At 34.3% G+C, this 21493-nt stretch overlaps 1 protein-coding gene across 2 annotated transcripts; it reads left to right on the top strand.

Moving 5' to 3' along the window:
* Window positions 1–881: 881 nt before the first annotated feature.
* LOC143065082 (uncharacterized) lies at window positions 882–13490 on the top strand. Of its 2 annotated transcripts, XM_076238425.1 has the most exons (3): window positions 882–1225; window positions 4810–4862; window positions 11412–13490. In XM_076238425.1, exon 3 carries the CDS (start codon window positions 11412–11414, stop codon window positions 12861–12863), a length of 1452 nt encoding a protein of 483 aa, XP_076094540.1. In that variant the 5' UTR covers window positions 882–1225; window positions 4810–4862; the 3' UTR covers window positions 12864–13490. The 2 variants fall into 2 exon arrangements, with proteins under 2 accessions (XP_076094540.1, XP_076094541.1); XM_076238426.1 differs by lacking the exon at window positions 4810–4862.
* Window positions 13491–21493: the final 8003 nt, after the last annotated feature.

Below are 21493 nucleotides of genomic sequence, written 5' to 3'. Positions count from 1 at the left end.
TTTCTTGTTTAGTTTATTAAGGTTTCAAATTGGATACGTGATATTTGGTTTTAACTATTTCGAGTCAGTTTTCTTGTATTTAACACAATATGCATGATATAAATTCATGTTTTGATGAGTCGTGTATTGGTGTTTGGTGTGAACTGTTGCACCGTCCATGATTTGTTTTCCTGTTCCAGTTACCCTTTTGATGTCTTATGCATAAAAAAGAGATGTGGTATGATTGCCAATGAGACAACTGTCCATCAGAGACTTTATTATTTATACCAGGGATAGTGATACATAGATTGCGTTCATGGAAATCTGTAACATCACTACACCCATGGGCATAGAAAACTAGTTGGTATAGATAAACACCGTAAGACAGCACAGTTCACTGTCATCTATAAGAATTTATACAAGTTTTTTTTTTTTGAAAAGCATTTGATCAAAATAACACTGATACGAATATAAAATATAACACGATATATCTGAGAAAGATAATGAAATAAGTTGATATCTCTAAGTTATTTCACAAAATTATAAGATTGTTTTTTTAAAAGAGAAAACAAAAGTAAAAAAGGCCCACAACCCTCCCCAAAATGTTCTTCTCAAAAGTGGGGTAAAAGATACCGGAGAGGCATTTAAATCTGTCCCTTTTATTTCAAATTTGGTTGTTGAGTAAGTCAGTACTATTGCCCTATACGGCTGACTTATCATAATGAAAGGTTAGATCTGTTTGTGATTTTGTTCCACCTTTTTCACACTTAATTTGACAAATTGCTTACATCACCTTATAAAATTGTCGTCATCCAATCTAGATGTCGGGACCGCAAATTCATTCAGTGTAAACTTTAGGAGATTTCGTATGTAAATAACACAAATTTCGTATATCTCTTTATGTTGACTGGGTCATAAATTATGTCAACGGATTTGAATTACTATTTGATATAGCTATCCTGTATGGATGATGAATAGGAAAATATGTGCTAAATCGTGCATATCAGTCTTAATATCACATTTATTTGTGTATTCGACGAGTTGTATCAAATGTAACCTATGCATAACAAGTTGACAACATTTGCGTTTCATCTAATCTTGGAGTCATAAACTCCCGCCCTTTAAATGGGACGTTCATAAGATTGATTTGGGTGCATTCTATTTTATTTAGGACATTTTTCAATTCATGACTGTAACTGTCTGGAAAGAGGATTGACATTAAAAGGTTGACGACAAATTTAAAAAGGTAAGTTCCGGGATAACAAATAACGAATATTAACATGCATTTGCTGCTAACAAAGATTTCATGAAAATTTCCAATTAATTCACATTACATGGCTCTGTTAGCATTGCTTTTAAGTATTGTGGGGGTAATGTTTTAGTATTTTTATCCGGTCTCCATTTATAGTCTGTTTTGCTAGTTATTATGCTACATCGACTTTTTATATACTGAGAAAAGAGGGGGGGGGGGGGGGTATTCAGGTACTATGGATACCAGATAAAACTTTTTGCCAAAGCATACACATAGAAGGTGGTGTTAATTTTCCATTACACGGGCTTGTAAGAAGCATAGTACCCGGTATGATATATAATATTATTTTAGACAAGAACAATAAGGTACAATAGTTTGAACATCAACATGGTACAGCCTAGTTACACAAGTCCCCGGGGATGACATGACTAGAGAGAAGAAAACCAGTAGCCTAAATTAAGCTCAAGAGAACTTGATATGGTCGCCATACAAATAAGGACTATCACTAGAAACAGGATCATGGCTAAGCACAGGCTCATTTAGAATGCGATGGGCTGTTTTAAAACAGTATGTTTATGAGTGCGCAACCCTCTCCATAAATATAGGAGAGTGGTGCTTCACTACAAAATTAAAACAAACATCAATTGAAAAGGGCTTGACTTATTAGATCGATACAATTAACAAATGATTACGCATGCTCTTTTAGATGCAAATTAAAACAGTTTGGTAACGGTAGTTCAGAACTTCTTCAATCCAATATTTACATAAACATGCAATTGAATAACATTTGATTATATAGACTTGTGTAAAAAAATAAGCTTATATAGACTCTTCAACTATATTTCATCCAGCTAGTTTTGACCCAATGGGCCTCAGTAAAACAAATTCAGAGGAAGTTTGCATCTATGTTCACTATTGATATTCTAATATGAAAAATATAATTACAGAAACTTGAGGTGACGTTTTGTAATCTTGTATATTTGTACTTAACAATGTCTTAATTAATGCACATGACTTTGTAAACTTACAGCTATTTCCAATTTGTCATTCTGTAGTCGGGGATGGCAACGCATTGTCTTCGGGACATAAACAAACGTAATTTATGTAATTTACTTGTTACGATAATTTATGTTTGGTTTAATAAGTGCAATAATGTCCTAAAAAAATTTAAAGGTCACTCATAATGCGATATTTATAATGTCTAAAAAAGGAAAACATGAAACGCAAAAATACTATACAGTTACAATAACCACATCAGCCGCTGACATATAACTTCTCCGACTAAATCAGACACAGAAACAAGGTATTAAAACAACAATAAGACACGTGTCCATCTTAAATAAGGTTCCGTGTAACCGCAAATGGTTCAGATAGCCCAATTTGGTACAGACACAAAAGTGTTGTGTTAAACTAGTTTTAAGACTAAAGTGATCACCGACTTAACCGTTTGCCTATCTAGACTATAAGTTGTAAATCAAAGAAAGCAAAAATATTCAAAGAATCTTAAGAAATGTTACCACAGTTTACTGTGGAAAAACAACAAACACCAACAACAACTCTTTAGTTTAAATCGGAGATGAATATGTTACAATGAAACTCTCATGTAGGTCCTGAATATAGATTGGTTATCTATTGAATTGTATCAATTTCTTAAATTTTATGTGATTTTCAAAAATGTATTCCAGACTGAAGTTTAAGACCCCCTCATGGAACTTTTCAAGTAATTTGCGCAACATGTTTTGGTTCTGCCCTTTCACTATACATATAAATGCAGAACAAATATCTTCGAACTCTTTTTATTATTGTGTATTAATGGTATTTTATCGTTTCTATATGACAAGATAAAACTTACACCCATATTTTATTGCCGTTTTTAATACATGTATTGATTTTGACTATGTGTGCAATTCATGTAGAAAGTTAAAATTTACTTTTAAATTAAAGTTTAGATCGGATTTAGCATTCCAACTACAACCAATTTCATTTTTTATCACGTGTTTAAATCTTCCTGATAATGGTATTTACTTTTATCAAATTAAACCTATAAATTTATAGTTTGACAAACATAGTAAGGCCATTGTGAAGTGATCAGTAAACAGCTAAATTAACCTGGAGACGCCCTCAACACGGAACCTAATTCAGGACGGAGATAGTCACTTGTCTTTGCAAAGTCAAGAGTCCAAGGTCCGTTTTATAGAATAATTATATATGAATGATCTTACATGTAGTAATACCGACACCGGGTACTGACGTCACACGAAATTTGTCCTTACCGTCTTGATTGGTTTTGTTTTAGTGTACACTTTTGTACTGACTTATGAAGCTTTAAAGGTTTAAATTGAACATTGCTAAAAGTAAAATGTGTGCAAACGATTAAGTAAGGGGTATATGAGGCACATCTAATTTTTATCCTACTGCAAAGTAAAATAGATAAAAAAAAAATGTACTGAACTTCAAGAAATTCAAAACAAATGGCCGCAACATCTCAATTACACATCCAATGAATGAATGAATGGACAACAACTGTCATGTTCTTTACATGGAACACACGGTACAGCCGAGGGAATTTAGGGGGAGGGTTAAACCCTGTTACATTTGTTTGACTGTATGACTTTCTGTACGCACGAATGTCCCGAAATTGATTGTATACAATGGTTATTACGTCAAACCACACATCAAATTTGAATTTTTATCATTGTTACCGTTCTAGAGTTATAGATATGGTAAGTTTACCGATGAGACAACGCTTCATCGTTTGTTTATGCGTTACATATTTGTTTTTGGATCATTTTTTGTACATAAGGCCGTTAGTTTTCTCGTTTGAATCGCTTTACAAATTCATTTTGGGGCCTTTTATAGCTGACTATGAGATAAAGGCTTTGCTCGTTGTTGAAGGCCGTAATTTCTGTGTCATTTTGGTCTCTTGTGGAGAGTTGTCTCATTGGCAATCATATCACATCTTCTTTTTTATATGTAATAGTTTGTCCCTTTATAGCGCTATATGCAAGCGGGGCATCATCTGTGTCCCATGGACACATTCTTCATTCATTTATATATTTCTTTTACGAGTCTAAAAGATTGTGTAACAATACCGATAAATAGATGGAAAACAAAACACTAAAAAGTGTTGAATATCATCGCACAAAGATGGAAAAACTGAACAGATGATATAAATTATACAATAATTTAGTGTTTTGTTTTCCATCTATTTATCGGTATTGTTACACACTCTTTTAGACTCATATAATTTTTCCTGTTTGTGTAGTATTGTCAACTTTGATGATCCAATACCTATTAAGTTTACTGGTTGGTAGATTCTTATAGACTCTATATATATAAAGGAAATTTTTTAATTGCAATACAATTGTAACATTTTAATTGTATTGACCTTGTAAACGAATGATATATCATATCTTACTCATTGTTAATCAGTTATAAAAGATTTGTAAAATGTAAAATATTTGCCCGTGGTCTACTTTTTCGAATGACACATTTATTTATACATTTACATTTTTTTTTATCTTCGTTTTGTTCTAGAATTAAATTCAATAATAGATATACTATTTCATCTTTTTCAGAAGGGAGTTATCGATAACGTGATACAAAGGTCATTGAATGCTATATTTAAAGAGTAAGTATTGAATAAGGTGAAAGGTCCAAAACTATTTTATAGTTATCTTTATCATGCTTTCACTAACATAGAAGCTTTTTAATACATTTCTTCACAAACAATTGAGAGAAAACATGGCATCCCTTAAAAACAAAATTTTAAATTCTATGACTTTAACTAAGAAATTCTTCAATTGCAAACATCAAAACTGAATATCTGAAATGGTTCTAAAAAGTCGGTTATATTTCCTCAACACATTTCACTCACAGTGTTCAAGTTGGAATGTTGGCAAGACCTACTACTACGTAGTAGAATTTAGATATTCTATAAGAGTTTAAATTTACTACAGGCTGTGCCGGAGTACAGGTGTGCTAAAAATAAATTCATTAAATATATACACTTATTCATAAAATGTTATTCAGTTTTACACGTTACATCTCATATTTTTAATAAACGCTTTGTGCAATCGAAGCACTTGTCTGGATATACCAACACCAGAAACGCTCAAAACCAAAACTGTTAAAGCCGGGGGTAAATATATTACTTGAAGTTGGATACTTGAAGAGCTTAGATCTGAAAAAAAACTACTTAGACAATAACCAAATTCATCATAGGAAAACGCGGGTAAAATGGTTATACCACAGGGACTCGGTTAGCAGATTAAAATTTTGTTAATCAATGTTTTTTATACTTTTTTTAGTATTTCCTGTCTATTTGTATTACTTTATTAACGTATTTGACGATGCCATCGATATTTCTTTGTTTTCTAGCAATGTGCACTTTACTCTCCATATCCGTATACTGAAAAAAAAAACAACTAGAATATGCACTTTACTAGGATATGGATAGTAAAGTGCACATTGCTAGAAAACAAAGAAATATCGATGGCATCAAATAGACAGGAAATACTTTAAAAAAGTATAAAAAACATTGATTAAGAAAATTTTAATCTGCTAACCGAGTCCCTGTGAGTTATACATGTAGCCTTAAAATAAATCATTTGACTTTTAACATGTTTAATGTATTGATGTGTATGATGAACAAAGACCGTTTTTTTCTCTCGTTTAAATGGATTTACACTAGTTATTATTTGGGGCCCTTTATAGCTTGCTGTTCGGTGTGATCCAAGGCTCTGTGTTGAAGACCTTGACCTATAATGGTTTACTTTTATAAATTGTGACTTGGATGTAGAGTTGTCTCATTTTCAATCATACCACATCTTCTTATATCTATTGGGTACAATGGTCGATAAGTAAGCATACTATTCTATGTATAATACATCGTTTAGACGCATAAGTCTTTTCCTTTTGTTGGGTTGCTGCCTAATTTCATATCATGTCCGACACATAAATAATCTTAAAATACAATTTTCAGAAAAAGCTCTATATTTAGAAGCCATGTACATACACTGACAAATGACGTGTCTAAAAAGTTGTCATTGACCCATCATCTATTAGCTGTAGTGACAGATTTCACTTTAGGTCTCTCAAGTTGTGTGTATCTTAAAGTTATATTTACTTAGTGTGTCAAGTTAAATGACTGGAACACCTGCGTTGTGACAACAAGTTTATATTTATTATAAAGAAGGGATTTGGTGTGTTAATAAATATTAAATACACCTTTAATACACGAACTTGACACGCAGTTAAAAGGGAACATTTCTTATCGATTGGGTCATCGACATGAAACAAAACCTACACCTCACTACAGGTTGAAGATTATCCCAATGATAGATTAGAGCAAAATTCTCTGTTAGCTCTATCTGCTAAATGCATCATGTTCATAGTGAAAGTCTATACAAGGGAAAATGGTAACAAATATTGTAAAAAGAATTTATTGACAATCTTATTGTAACATTCAGAAATAAGACAGATCTGTAGAAAGCATCTACAAGTGTCAGATTAAAAACTTTTTATATTCAAGATTTAAATTCATATTTTGTAAGGGTTTACGTGTACCTATACTTTTAATTTAGGTGTAATATATTCATTGTTTCTAGCTAATTAAAAAATCGAACATATAAAAGGATGTCCCATGATTATTTATACATATTTATCTTATTTTATTCTTTACTTGGTGATGGGTCGTCTGCTATGATGTGACATTGCTTTTTTGAGTCATTTCCCCCATTTTGAAACCTGAAGATAAACAAAATACTATTTATACGTTTCCTGAAGAAGAAAAAAAACTCTATCATCTAATTGATAATTGAATTTGATTGATGTTGTTTTAACTTTAATTTAAAAAGTTAGTTGAAATTAAATGCGAAATCTATATATGACACTTCCGGATTTATCTTTATTAGGTATGCAGGACACGTTTTAATTTACAAAACGGCTCCAGCTTACTGTAAATGTCACACTCCATCAACCCATATATGGTTTAAATAAAAATAAAAAGAAAATATTTTATTTTCTTGACTATGTGTCATTTTTGAATAGGCGTCTGTATGTTGACTTAACTGATGGCATAATGAATTCGAATCTGTTGATCGTCAAAACCACCAAAAAAACCTTGGTTTTATAATCCATATTAGGATTTATAATCCATATGAAGATATGTAAGTAAGACTGCACTTTTTAATACTTGAGAACATAGAATAAAAAGACTTCAGTGACACATTTAGTGGTCTTTTTTTTCTCATTCAAACGGCAATCAATTCATTCATATTTTAACATTCCCCATTTTCATTTTCTATTTTAATACGTCTTTTTGGTTTAAATGAGATGGTGACGGTTCGCTTGAGTGGAGTGTATAACTTCAGTCAGGCAGAGTCGAGTTCGGGATGTAAAAACCCATACAAACATTTATTAAGGAGTTTGAAGGTGGTCGTTTGCGATGTAAATTTGTTATATTCCTCATATTTCCCAGTGATAGTCCAACCTTATACAGTTCTTACCTAAGCCCACTCAAATTGCAGAAACTTCCTTTTTAATTGATTGTAAATTTGTTGTCGTCCTAATTATGTCTAATTGATATTTTCTCATTTCTGTGAAAACTCATCAAAGAGTTGAAAAATAGGTCTTTCATAAAGTTATTGTTTTTCTTAGTTATATCTTATTATGCTAACAATCTATATGCCTAATTACACATATCTTTTTCACGTGGTCTTGAAAACATATGAATCTGAAATTATTAGGCCTACTGGAAAAGTAATTATAGTTATGCAATTATATTTTCTAAATACTGCCAGGAGAAATTTGTATACTAGTATTGTAGGGATTTTTATGTGGTAAAAACTTTCCAAAATGTCAGTAACACGTCCAGAGAGGGTGAGTCTGTGAACTGTAATTTAGAAGAACTTTCACTGATATTCACTGTTTTGATTGAGACACTTTAAAAGTAAAAATAGAAATTTGCATGTTTTATAACCAGAAATCCTTACACATGTGACAGAAACCTATGCTGTAAATAGATATGAAAATAATCTTGTATTTAGTCTTATGTCGTTACAATCACGATATTTCACAATTCCATATACTTTGTTAGCAGCCATTGGTGCCTATATAGAAATAAAGTTATCCTCATAGGCGGATCGGGGGGGGGGGGGGGGGGGCATGGGGGGCCTTTTGTTGAAAAAAAATGATTGATTCTATATGGAATCACTGAAGCATGACTGGAGCGGCCCCCTTAGGTCAGTCAGTGGGCCCCTTTATAAAAAGTACTGGATCCGTCACGGATCTTTCAAAAGACGAAAGAACAAGGATGTACACATATAGTCGTCACTGTACGGTGTTAATATACGATCTAATGGGAAGATACTTGAAGTTACCAGACTTGAATTGTTTTTGCAAGGACAATATATGTATGGCGAATTAATTAATAGGAACCAGTTAACAATGAGGAACTCAATATAAAAATCCTTAGAAAGATATCTATTTTCCAACAAACACTAACTATTTGTAAAATACAAGCATGTTATTCAAATCAAGGTGGTATTATTTGAAATTTCAGCATTTAACAGTACATATCTACGAATAAAAGATATGCATCATCAGACGCCATCGGGTTAATCATTAGACGCCTTTAGGTTCATCATATTCATCGGACGCCTTCATATCAAAATTTTCAATTACGTAAATACAGTAAAGGAAACATCATTGAAGTGTGGCTTTTATAACTTGAAAAGAAGAGCTTTATTGCAGATTTGAATGATAAGTTTACCCACGAGGTGTCGTTGACCTGCTCGTATATACTTCCCTTTTCAAGCTCAACTGACCCAGTAAGATAAGTGAGCTTTTCTTATCGCTTTGCGTCCGTCGTCCGTCGTTGTCGTCGTCGTTGTCGTTCCGTCAACTTTTACAAAAAGCTTCTCCTCTGAAATTACTGCGCCAAAAAACATACTTGGCCACAATCATATTCGAGGCATCTTGTTTAAAAAATGTGTCCGACCGCTGACCCAGCCTGCCAACCAACATGGCCGCCATGGCTAAAATATAGCAAAGAGTTAAAATGCAGGTTTTGTCTCGTATAAATTGAAAATCGTTATAAATACAGAAAATCTGACGGAAAAAAATGTTCGGATTGTTGAGCTCTACCTCTTGTCCATATACGTCAACATTGTCAGACGACTTCTTATAGGAGTGATTGCCTGTAAATGACATTTTACCGCTTTTGTTCATTTTTGCCTATTATCTTGAAAACAATAAAGTTATCTTGAAAACAATCAAAGATACAGAGAATTGCAAAATTGACCAGCAAGACACGTTCTACAAGTACGATTTTTGTCGAAATCCCCAGTCAACTCATTATAAGAGTTCTTGCCCTTTGATAAAGCTTTTTTGCCATTTTATTGCATTTTATCTTAAATTTTTGATAGATATATAGAAGAAATTATCAGCAAGACAAGATCTACAATTAAGACAATATAGAGAAAATCCGTCGACGTCTCCTTAACTTGAAAGTATTACATATGCCCTTTAATAACGGTTTTTATCATTTTTTGCGGGGTGGGGTTGTCTTACATCATCAAAATTATAATAGATACATAGACACTTTACATCACAAAAATGATCAGCATGGCAAGATTCACTAACAAGCCATATTCCCTGATATAGGTAGTAGCTTGTCACTCTTTATTGGAGTGATTGCTTATCCCCTTAAATAAGGATTTTGTTTTACTGCCCTCTTTTGTGTTTTGAGCAAAAACCAATGAAGATAGAGAGAAACTAAACAGATTAACTGATCAGCAATATAAGATCAATAAAACAGAAGGTTTGTCGTGAATTATATTCTTGTCTACAATAATGGAGTGTGTCCTTTGATGAATATTCACATACAATGTAGACCAAGGTGAGCGACACAGGCTCTAGTGAGCCTCTAGTTTGGTGCGCTATGATTGGTTCACAGCTAGAAAATGTGTGGAATCTCTTCATTTCATTTTCTGTCATCGTTACATAAAATATGACATTAACTTGTGGCAAAGAAAAAAAGATATTAATCTCATTTTTTAGATGTTCTGAAATTCAAATTTGCATTTATAATAAATGATCCTTAATTGTTACATTTTTAACATTTTCTAGAATAATTAATTAAAGGTAATATGCATTTCGATATATACTGGTGGTGATTTTATTCAGATTTGCAATACCTTCATGTAAATTATGTTTTTTAAAAATGATTACACTTCCGGAATGCATCATTTAAACACATTAAAATACAAATCACGCACAGTGTATCAAAATATATTTGATTAAAAATGTAGTTGTTGAAATAAACTCAATATAATATTGTCAACAAAAAGATCTGGACATTTTGTAGTCTTGTCCTTTAAACAGAAAATGTGTCTATCTTCTTTATTATGTTTACAAATGCATTGGCTTTATTTAGAAATGACAAGAATAAAAACAAGTGTATTATAATTAATAATTTATAACTCCACATACGTCTAATAAAAGTCACCGAGAACATAAAACTGTCATTTATACCAGCCATGCAAAATACTTTAATATGAAGCTTTCCTGTCGTGTAAGAAACAATTCCCAGTGATAGAAACATGGGGCACGAATTTTAGATACAAACACAATAAACGAGAATACAAAAAACGAAATTTTTTCATCTAATGTCTTTTCTTAGATAACATTTTGTTTGCCTCTTAAATTAATCATTCAGCGAGAGTTCAGTGCATACATACATTTTTTCAAAATAATTTAAGTAGTCAACGGCAAAAGATATCAATTACGTTCTGTGGTTGAAAAATGTATCAGCCTAATTCAATTTGAGGTCATTTGTGTAAGTTCTTGGTTGTTGTCTGTTTCTTAGGTATATCTGATTTGGAATATCAGACCACTGGCTAATACAGTTATGGTTTTATACGCCATAAGTAAGTGCTTTTTAATATAAGGTATATTATAGCAAAATTGGAGTAACATCTACACCATCTAAATAAACTATACATAAGATCCCTATATATATATAAGATCATATAATATATTCAATCTATAGTTCAAGAGATGCTTAACTCTGCGAAAAAAAATTACCAGCAACTATAACTTTCCTCTCACAAATAATGAGTTTGTTAACAGTATATTATGAACGAAGAATGATATTATTTTTGAATTTTTATTTCAGATGTCTTCCTTCCGAGAAAAGAATCACACAACAATGGACACAAAGTCTAAATCTGACAATAAACACCTAGAAAATATCAGCAAGGGATTGAACAAAGCCAGACAATACATTATTATAGTGCTAACATATTTCTTCTACAAACTCACACAGACTATCGTTTTAACATTTCAAAAATTTACATGGGCTGTGACAGGGGTAGAGAAAACTCGAAAGGATGCAAAACATGGCCTGCAATTTAAACAAAGCGTCCATGTTCAAAGTATATTTTGGCGCCGGAAATTCATTAGTACGTCAATGGCAGATCCGTCAAATTTTATAACTACACACAAGGCGTTTAAACACCCAAATTATATACTAAAGCCAACAGTATCTTTATACTGTATGACGAAAGATGAAGTTATATTCGTAGAGGTTCCGGAAGGAGTTGACATTACTGGAACCCAGCAACCCAGAACGCCTATGTACATCCAGCAGTTTCAACGTGCTCATAGTTTAATAACAATGCCCTTGCCAGCATTTCATAAAATTGCCCATGATCTCGGAAATCCGCGAGTTCCTATTATTTGGATCTCTAATACTGGACATTGTGGATCTACTATGCTTGTTCAAATGTTTGCCAAGCTTCCAGGTATGTTAGTAATGAATTCTCCTGATGTTTTAACAACGCTTGCTTTCCTAGAGAAAAATAATAATTTTGAAAAAGGAGAGTATGAACAGCTACTTCCAGGTGCAATTCGTATTTTGTGCAAACCGGACGAAAGAGCAAGAATGATTTGTGTAAAGACAAGACCTTGCTGTACAATTCAAATGGGAGACGTTTATAGGAACTTTCCGCATATCTACCAACTATATGTGTATCGAAACAGTTTAAAAACAATTGCATCATCTTTGAATATATTTGGTAACGAAGAATTCGATATGATATCTAGATATATATTAGACAGTGAAGTGTTGTCTACTGTATTCCCATGTTTTCGCAGGCTTTTGTATAACAAATACTGTTCTGTACTTGATAGAACACCGCCTATTGTAGACCAAAAGAATATGACAACAGTTTCAGCTTTCACAATAGCATGGGCTGCAAATATAGCTACATGCTTAGACTTTGTTGAAGCTGGCGTCCCACTCTTGCCACTACTGTTTGAAGATATGATGCGCAATCCACGTCGCACGTGTTCAGTGTTATTTGATCATTTAGAAATTAGACAGGATTTTGTTGACACTGCTATGGAAGGCTTTAAATTGGACACCTCTAAACATCCAAATAGCGGGCAAAGTTCGATATTGCCAGAATCACGGAAAACTATTCCTCACGACTTTAGAACTGAAGCAGATAGTATTTTGAAAAAGTTTGGATTACCAAAACTCGGTGAAAGATATGAAATTCCCGGTTTAGCTGATTTTGAAACACCAAAATTTAACAGAGATCTTTCTCGTGACAGATTTTTATGAATAATAAAATAGTGTCTGCCATTATGTAAATAACAATAACAAAACATTCTATAGATAAGTACAATAAATATTTAAGATGAAGTATTCTATGAATTGATATATAGGTATCACGAACCCACCTCTCTATTTTGCAATTGGACACAATCAAACGCAAATCCAAGGACGTATTTCTAACATTATATATCTAGTACCGTCTTTAAAACAAGCAAAAAAAAAAAAAACCAATGGAAGTCAAAACTGTTTGGAAAAGATGCGATTTTCTGCGTTTGAAATGCTAGTGTTTTAACGAAAGAAGGGAAACAATAGGACTTTAGCTTGTTTAAGTTAAGTATATCTAACAGTACCAAAAAAGAATAACATGTGTTACTAATAGGTTATATTTTGATACACGTACTGTTATGACTGTAGAAACTCGGAATAGATGAAGTTGTTCCAGGATATAAGTTTAAATATATGAAATAATTCTTATGAAAAATACATGACCAAGTTCCCTTGTTACAACCATTGTATATATTATAATATTCAAATATGATAACTGGGATTCTACCGTTTCTATTTTCAAGCTGCACACTGTTCTATCCTAAGTTGATTATACTGACTACAAAATAAACGCTGCGGACTATTATATATCAAGAATTGTCTTTACAATGGTCTGGTTAGGTTGCTCATCCAATATTGTGCCAATATAACAGATCTATAAACAAATGTCGTACACATATGTTTAACTAGCTACAAAACCAGGTTTAACCCACCAATTTCTTCTGAAACTGTCTGTACCATGCCAGGAATATGATAGTTGTCTTCAATTTGTTCCGCTGGTTGATAAAGTCTAACGTTTGATTTTATTAGTTTGTATGGACTTCCCCCATATGAATCTGACTTGTAGTTCGGTATTTCTGTTATATGGTTTTTTTTTCTTCAAAAAGAGATAAGAGTAAAGATAAACTGTAATAAGTTAACAAGTCATATATTTTTAAGATGAACAGGAAAATGAATAAGATATATGTTTCTTCAATGATTACAAGGAGGATCGTGCTAGGTTACACAGGTTTTAGGCTTCAATGATTACAAGGAGGACTGTGCTAGGTTACACAGGTTTTAGGCTTCAATGATTACAAGGAGGATTGTGCTAGGTTACACAAGTTTAAGGCTTCAATGGTTACAAGGAGGATTGTGCTAGGATACACAGGTTTGAGGCTTCAATGGTTATAAGGAGGATTGTGCTAGGTTACACAGGTTTGAGGCTTCAATGGTTATAAGGAGGATTGTGCTAGGTTACACACAGGTTTAATGCTTCAACGATTACAAGGAATATCGAGCTAGGTTACACAGCTTTAAGGCTTCAATGATTACAAGGAGGATCGTGCTAGGTTACACAGGTTTAAGGCTTCAATGATTACAAGGAATATCGAGCTAGGTTACACAGGTTTAAGGCATCAATTATTACAAAGAGGGTCGAGCTAGGTTAAACAGGTTTAAGGCTTCAATGATTACAAGGAAGATCGTGCTATGTTACACAGGTTTAAGGCTTCAATGATTACAAGGAATATCATGCTAGGTTACACAGGTTTAAGGCTTCAATGATTACAAGGAGGATGGTATGCTAGGTTAAAAAGGTTAAGGCTTCAATGATTACAAGGAATAACGTGCATGGCTACACATGTTTAAGGCTTCAATGATTACAAGGAGGATCGTGCTAGGTTACACAGGTTTGAGGCTTCAATGATTACAAGGAATATTGTGCTAGGTTACACAGGGTTAAGGCTTCAATGATTACAAGGAGGATCGTGCTATGTTACTCAGGTGTAAGGCTTCAATGATTACAAGGAGGATCGTGCTAGGTTACACAGATTTAAGGCTTCAATGATTACAAGGAGGATTGTGTTCTTATTTCACAGGTTTTAAGGCTTCGATGATTACAAGGGGGATTGTGTGCTAGGTAATACAGGTTTAAGGCTTCAATAATTACAAGGAGGATTGTGTGCTAGGTAACACAGGTTTAAGGCTTCAATGATTACAAGGAGGATTGTGTGCTAGGTAACACAGGTTTAAGGCTTTAATGATTACAAGGAGGATTGTGTGCTAGGTAACACAGGTTTAAGGCTTCAATGATTACAAGGAGGATCGTGCTAGGTTACACAGGTTTAAGGCTTCAATGATTACAAGGAATATCGTGCTAGGTTACACAGGTTGAAGGCTTCAAATGATTACAAGGAGGATCGTGCTAGGTAACACAGGGTTAAGGCTCTAATGATTACAAGGAGGATTGTGCTCGGTTATTCAGGTTTAAGGATTCAATGATTACAAGAAGGATCATGCTAGATTACACAGGTTTAAGGCTTCAATGATTACAAGGAGGATTGCGTGCTAGGCTACACAGGTTTAAGGCTTCAATGATAACAAGGAGGATTGTGCTAGGTTACACAGGTTTAAGGCTTCAATGATTACAAGGAGGATTGTGTGCTAGGTTACACAGGTTTAAAGCTTCGATTATTACAAGGAAGATCGTGCTAAGTTACACAGGTTTAAGGCTTCAATGATTACAAGGAATATCATGATAGGTTACACAGGTTTAAGGCTTCAATGATTACAAGGAGGATTGTATGCTAGGTTAAAAAGGTTAAGGCTTCAATGATTACAAGGAATAACGTGCATGGCTACACAGGTTTAGGGCTTCAATGATTACAAGGAGGATCGTGTTAGGTTACACAGGTTTGAGGCTTCAATGATTACAAGGAATATTGTGCTAGGTTACACAGGGTTAAGGCTTCAATGATTACAAGGAGGATTGTGCTAGGTTACTCAGGTGTAAGGCTTCAATGATTACAAGGAGGATCGTGTTAGGTTACACAGGTTTGAGGCTTCAATGATTACAAGGAATATTGTGCTAGGTTACACAGGGTTAAGGCTTCAATGATTACAAGGAGGATTGTGCTAGGTTACTCAGGTGTAAGGCTTCAATGATTACAAGGAGGATCGTGTTAGGTTACACAGGTTTGAGGCTTCAATGATTACAAGGAATATTGTGCTAGGTTACACAGGGTTAAGGCTTCAATGATTACAAGGAGGATTGTGCTAGGTTACTCAGGTGTAAGGCTTCAATGATTACAAGGAGGATCGTGCTAGGTAACACAGGTTTAAGGCTTTAATGATTACAAGGAGGATTGTGTGCTAGGTTACACAGGTTTAAGGCTTCAATGATTACAAGGAGGATCGTGCTAGGTTACACAGGTTTAAGACTTCAATGATTACAAGGAATATCGTGCTAGGTTACACAGGTTGAAGGCTTCAATGATTACAAGGAGGATTGTGTGCTAGGTTACACAGGTTTAAGGCTTCAATGATTACAAGGAGGATCGTGATAGGTTACACAGGTTTAAGGCTTCAATGATTACAAGGAATATCGTGCTAGGTTACACAGGTTGAAGGCTTCAAATGATTACAAGGAGGATCGTGCTAGGTAACACAGGGTTAAGGCTCTAATGATTACAAGGAGGATTGTGCTCGGTTATTCAGGTTTAAGGATTCAATGATTACAAGAAGGATCATGCTAGATTACACAGGTTTAAGGCTTCAATGATTACAAGGAGGATTGTGTGCTAGGTAACACAGGTTTAAGGCTTTAATGATTACAAGGAGGATTGTGTGCTAGGTTACACAGGCTTAAGGCTTCAATGATTACAAGGAGGATCGTGCTAGGTTACACAGGTTTAAGACTTCAATGATTACAAGGAATATCGTGCTAGGTTACACAGGTTGAAGGCTTCAATGATTATAAGGAGGATCGTGCTAGGTAACACAGGGTTAAGGCTCTAATGATTACAAGGAGGATTGTGCTAGGTTATTCAGGTTTAAGGATTCAATGATTATAAGAAGGATCATGCTAGATTACACAGGTTTAAGGCTTCAATGATTACAAGGAGGATCGTGCTAGGTTACACAGGTTTAAGACTTCAATGATTACAAGGAATATCGTGCTAGGTTACACAAGTTGAAGGCTTCGATGATTACAAGGAGTATTGCGTGCTAGGTTACACAGGTTTAAGGCTTCAATGATAACAAGGAGGATTGTGCTAGGTTACACAGGTTTAAGGCTTCAATGATTACAAGGAGGATTGTGTGCTAGGTTACACAGGTTTAAGGCTTCGATGATTACAAGGAAGATCGTGCTATGTTACACAGGTTTAAGGCTTCAATGATTACAAGGAATATCATGCTAGGTTACACAGGTTTAAGGCTTCATTGATTACAAGGAGGATTGTATGCTAGGTTAAAAAGGTTAAGGCTTTAATGATTACAAGGAATAACGTGCATGGCTACACAGGTTTAAGGCTTCAATGATTACAAGGAGGATCGTGTTAGGTTACACAGGTTTGAGGCTTCAATGATTACAAGGAATATTGTGCTAGGTTACACAGGGTTAAGGCTTCAATGATTACAAGGAGGATTGTGCTAGGTTACTCAGGTGTAAGGCTTCAATGATTACAAGGAGGATCGTGCTAGGTTACACAGGTTTAAGGCTCCAATGATGACAAGGAGGATTGTGTTCTTATTACACAGGTTTTAAGGCTTCGATGATTACAAGGGGGATTGTGTGCTAGGTTATACAGGTTTAAGGCTTCAATAATTACAAGGAGGATTGTGTGCTAGGTAACACAGGTTTAAGGCTTCAATGATTACAAGGAGGAATGTGTTCTTATTACACAGGTTTTAAGGCTTCGATGATTACAAGGGGGATTGTGTGCTAGGTAATACAGGTTTAAGGCTTCAATAATTACAAGGAGGATTGTGTGCTAGGTAACACAGGTTTAAGGCTTCAATGATTACAAGGAGGATTGTGTGCTAGGTAACACAGGTTTAAGGCTTTAATGATTACAAGGAGGATTGTGTGCTAGGTTACACAGGTTTAAGGCTTCAATGATTACAAGGAGGATCGTGCTAGGTTACACAGGTTTAAGGCTTCAATGATTACAAGGAATATCGTGCTAGGTTACACAGGTTGAAGGCTTCAAATGATTACAAGGAGGATCGTGCTAGGTAACACAGGGTTAAGGCTCTAATGATTACAAGGAGGATTGTGCTAGGTTATTCAGGTTTAAGGATTCAATGATTACAAGAAGGATCATGCTAGATTACACAGGTTTAAGGCTTCAATGATTACAAGGAGGATTGCGTGCTAGGCTACACAGGTTTAAGGCTTCAATGATAACAAGGAGGATTGTGCTAGGTTACACAGGTTTAAGGCTTCAATGATTACAAGGAGGATTGTGTGCTAGGTTACACAGGTTTAAGGCTTCGATGATTACAAGGAAGATCGTGCTATGTTACACAGGTTTAAGGCTTCAATGAGTACAAGGAATATCATGATAGGTTACCCAGGTTTAAGGCTTCAATGATTACAAGGAGGATTGTATGCTAGGTTAAAAAGGTTAAGGCTTCAATGATTACAAGGAATAACGTGCATGGCTACACAGGTTTAAGGCTTCAATGATTACAAGGAGGATCGTGTTAGGTTACACAGGTTTGAGGCTTCAATGATTACAAGGAATATTGTGCTAGGTTACACAGGGTTAAGGCTTCAACAATACTGGACACAACTGGTAAATGCCAATTGCTCGGTATGAGGTCAAATACGATACAGATGAACCTGTAGATAAAAAAGAAAGGTAAATACTAATGACCAATAACAGATGAGCAACAATCAAAAGTAACACAGCACAAATAATAAGAATTGGGTATCATGAACCCACCTCTCTACACAGCTGATGTTGCATGTGTTCTTTATCAGTCAATCCACAAATCTATGGTTATGGAAAAAAGTAATATCACAAAAATACCGAACTCCGAAGAAAATTTAAAACGGAAAGTCCCTAATTCAAAAGCTCGACCACATCAAACGAATGGATAACAACTGTCATATTTCTGACTTGGTACAGGAATGTTCTTCTATAGAAAAAAGGTGGATTAAACCACTTGTATGACAGTGGCCTCAAATTCTATAATATTGACAACAATGTGTTAACAAAACATACACAAAAGGTAAAAATGTCAAAAGTTGGGTTACAGCAGTCAAAATTGTGTTATAATCTTAATCACTATAGAAAACAAACAAATATGAAACAAAGAAACACAAAAAAGGCTTATAAACAAAGCACATTAGCAACATGAAAGATAAGAATGCAAAAATTTACAATAACACAATGGTGCAGAGTCACGTCATGTGAACCGAGAAACACAAAAAGGCACATAGACAAAGCACACAAACGAAAATGAAAGACAAGAATACAACAAATTTCCATAGCACAATAACACAATGACGACGGGATGTACATAAGTACAGAATAATGTCAAACGGATATCACCAAAAGTAGTCTAAACAGTAAAAGTAATATTAAAAAAAAAACAAATAAAAGAATACTTATAAAAAGGTCAGTGAACCGAATCTATACTTCAAGATCATCGTGTATAATTTGTGAAGTTGATACAGAATATTTATCAACAAGGTCTTGGTACCTTTCGATGAACCTTTTTAGAAAAAGGACGAGCGTTGACATAACCCTGGTTCATCAACTTTCTACTCAATCACTTGCCAGTGACGTTTTACAAAATCTGAGTAGCAGCTGAAAACTCTTGAATACCGAATAATTAGTACGGTAAACTAGTTTACCGGAAGCGCAAGTTTTGTGTTCTTTTGAGCATGATTACACAACCGGGAAACAAATATAATACTCTACTTGTGGTTAAAAAGTGAATAGAAATCGAAAAAAAAATGTCATCATTGCCTAAACAAAAAGAGACGAACAATAAAAAACACTATACAGAAAACTAAAAATTGAGCAACACGAACATGAAAGAAAATCAACTACAGTTGGATAGATGCGAATATATAGTAGTTATAAAATTGAGAATGGAAATGGGGAATGTGTCAAAGAGACAACAACCCGACCAAATAAAAAACAACAGCAGAGGGTCACCAACAGGTCTTCAATGTAGCGAGAAATTCCCACACCCGGAGGCGTCCTTCAGCTGGCCCCTGAACAAATATATACTAGTCCAGTGATAATGAACGCCATACTAATTTCCAAATTGTACACAAGAAACTAAAATTAAAATAATACAAGACTAACAAAGGCCAGAGGCTCCTGACTTGGGACAGGCGCAAAAATGCGGCGGGGTTAAACATGTTTGTGAGATCTCAACCCTCCCCCTATACCTCTAACCAATGTAGAAAAGTAAACGTATAACAATACGCACATTAAAATTCAGTTCAAGAGAAGTCCGAGTCTGATGTCAGAAGATGTAACCAATAAAATAAACAAAATGACAATAATACATAAATAACAACAGACTACTAGCAGTTAACTGACATGCCAGCTCCAGACTTCAATTAAACTGACTGAAAGATTATGATTTCATCATATGAACATCAGGCACAATCCTTCCCGTTAGGGGTTTAGTATCATACCATCATAACATATATGAGAAGAACATAACCCGTGTCATGCCAACAACTGTTTTTAGAATAAATGTGAGTGACTCAATATTAACGCCAAAATATGCAATCTTTAATGACTTGACAACAGTATCGTAATTATATCCCTTCTTAATAAGTCTATTCAAAGGTTTTGTAAGTTTCTGAGGTGAATACTGACACCTTTGTGCTTTATAAAGAATATTTCCATAAAAAATTGGATGTGAAATACCTGAACGTATTAGAAGTCTGCATGTTGAACTATATTTACGAATGATGTCTTTATACCGATGATAAAATTTAGTAAATGTTTTGACTAGTTTGTGATATCGAAAACCCTGGTGTAATAACTTTTCAGTAATACATAAATTTCTCTCGTTAAAATCTAAAACATTGTTACATACACGAGCGAATCGTACAAGTTGAGATATATAAACACCGTAAGATGGTGACAAGGGAACGTCACCATCTAAAAACGGATAATTAACGATAGGAAATGAAAAATCATCCCTTTTATCATAAATTTTAGTATTCAGCTTTCCATTAGTGATATAGATATCAAGATCGAGAAAAGGGCAGTGGTCATTGTTAGTATTAGCTTTATTTAAAGTAAGTTCAACAGGATAAATTTCATTAATATACATACTGAAGTCGTCATTATTGAGAGCCAAAATATCATCCAAATATCTAAAAGTATTATTAAATTTGTTTATCAGATGTTGTTTCGATGGGTCTTTGCTTATTTTTGTCATAAATTGTAACTCATAACAATACATTACAGTAACTTAACTTAATTACCATAACCAGCGCAGTAATCAGCACGGTGTTGACATGAATATCAATTTTTCGAAACACTTCTGATTTTCTTATGATATCCCAGGCATAGATTACCTTAGCCGTTTTTTGCTCAACCTTTTCCGACCGTGCATGACCTGTATAGTCAGTCAATGTCGTTAAAAACTTCCATCATCATCATAAATGATCTCTAAAAGAGGGACGAAAGATACCAAAGGGACAGTCAAATTCGTAAATCGAAAATAAACTGACAACGTCGTGGCTAAAAATGAAAAAGACAAACAGACAAACAATAGTACACATGACACAACACGGAAAACTAAAGAATAAGCAACACGAACCCCACCAAAAAGTAGGAGTGATC

Source organism: Mytilus galloprovincialis, chromosome 2, assembly GCF_965363235.1.
Source record: "Mytilus galloprovincialis chromosome 2, xbMytGall1.hap1.1, whole genome shotgun sequence".
Classification (NCBI taxonomy): Eukaryota; Metazoa; Mollusca; class Bivalvia; order Mytilida; family Mytilidae; genus Mytilus; species Mytilus galloprovincialis.
This window is presented reverse-complemented; position numbering and strand designations above follow the sequence as displayed.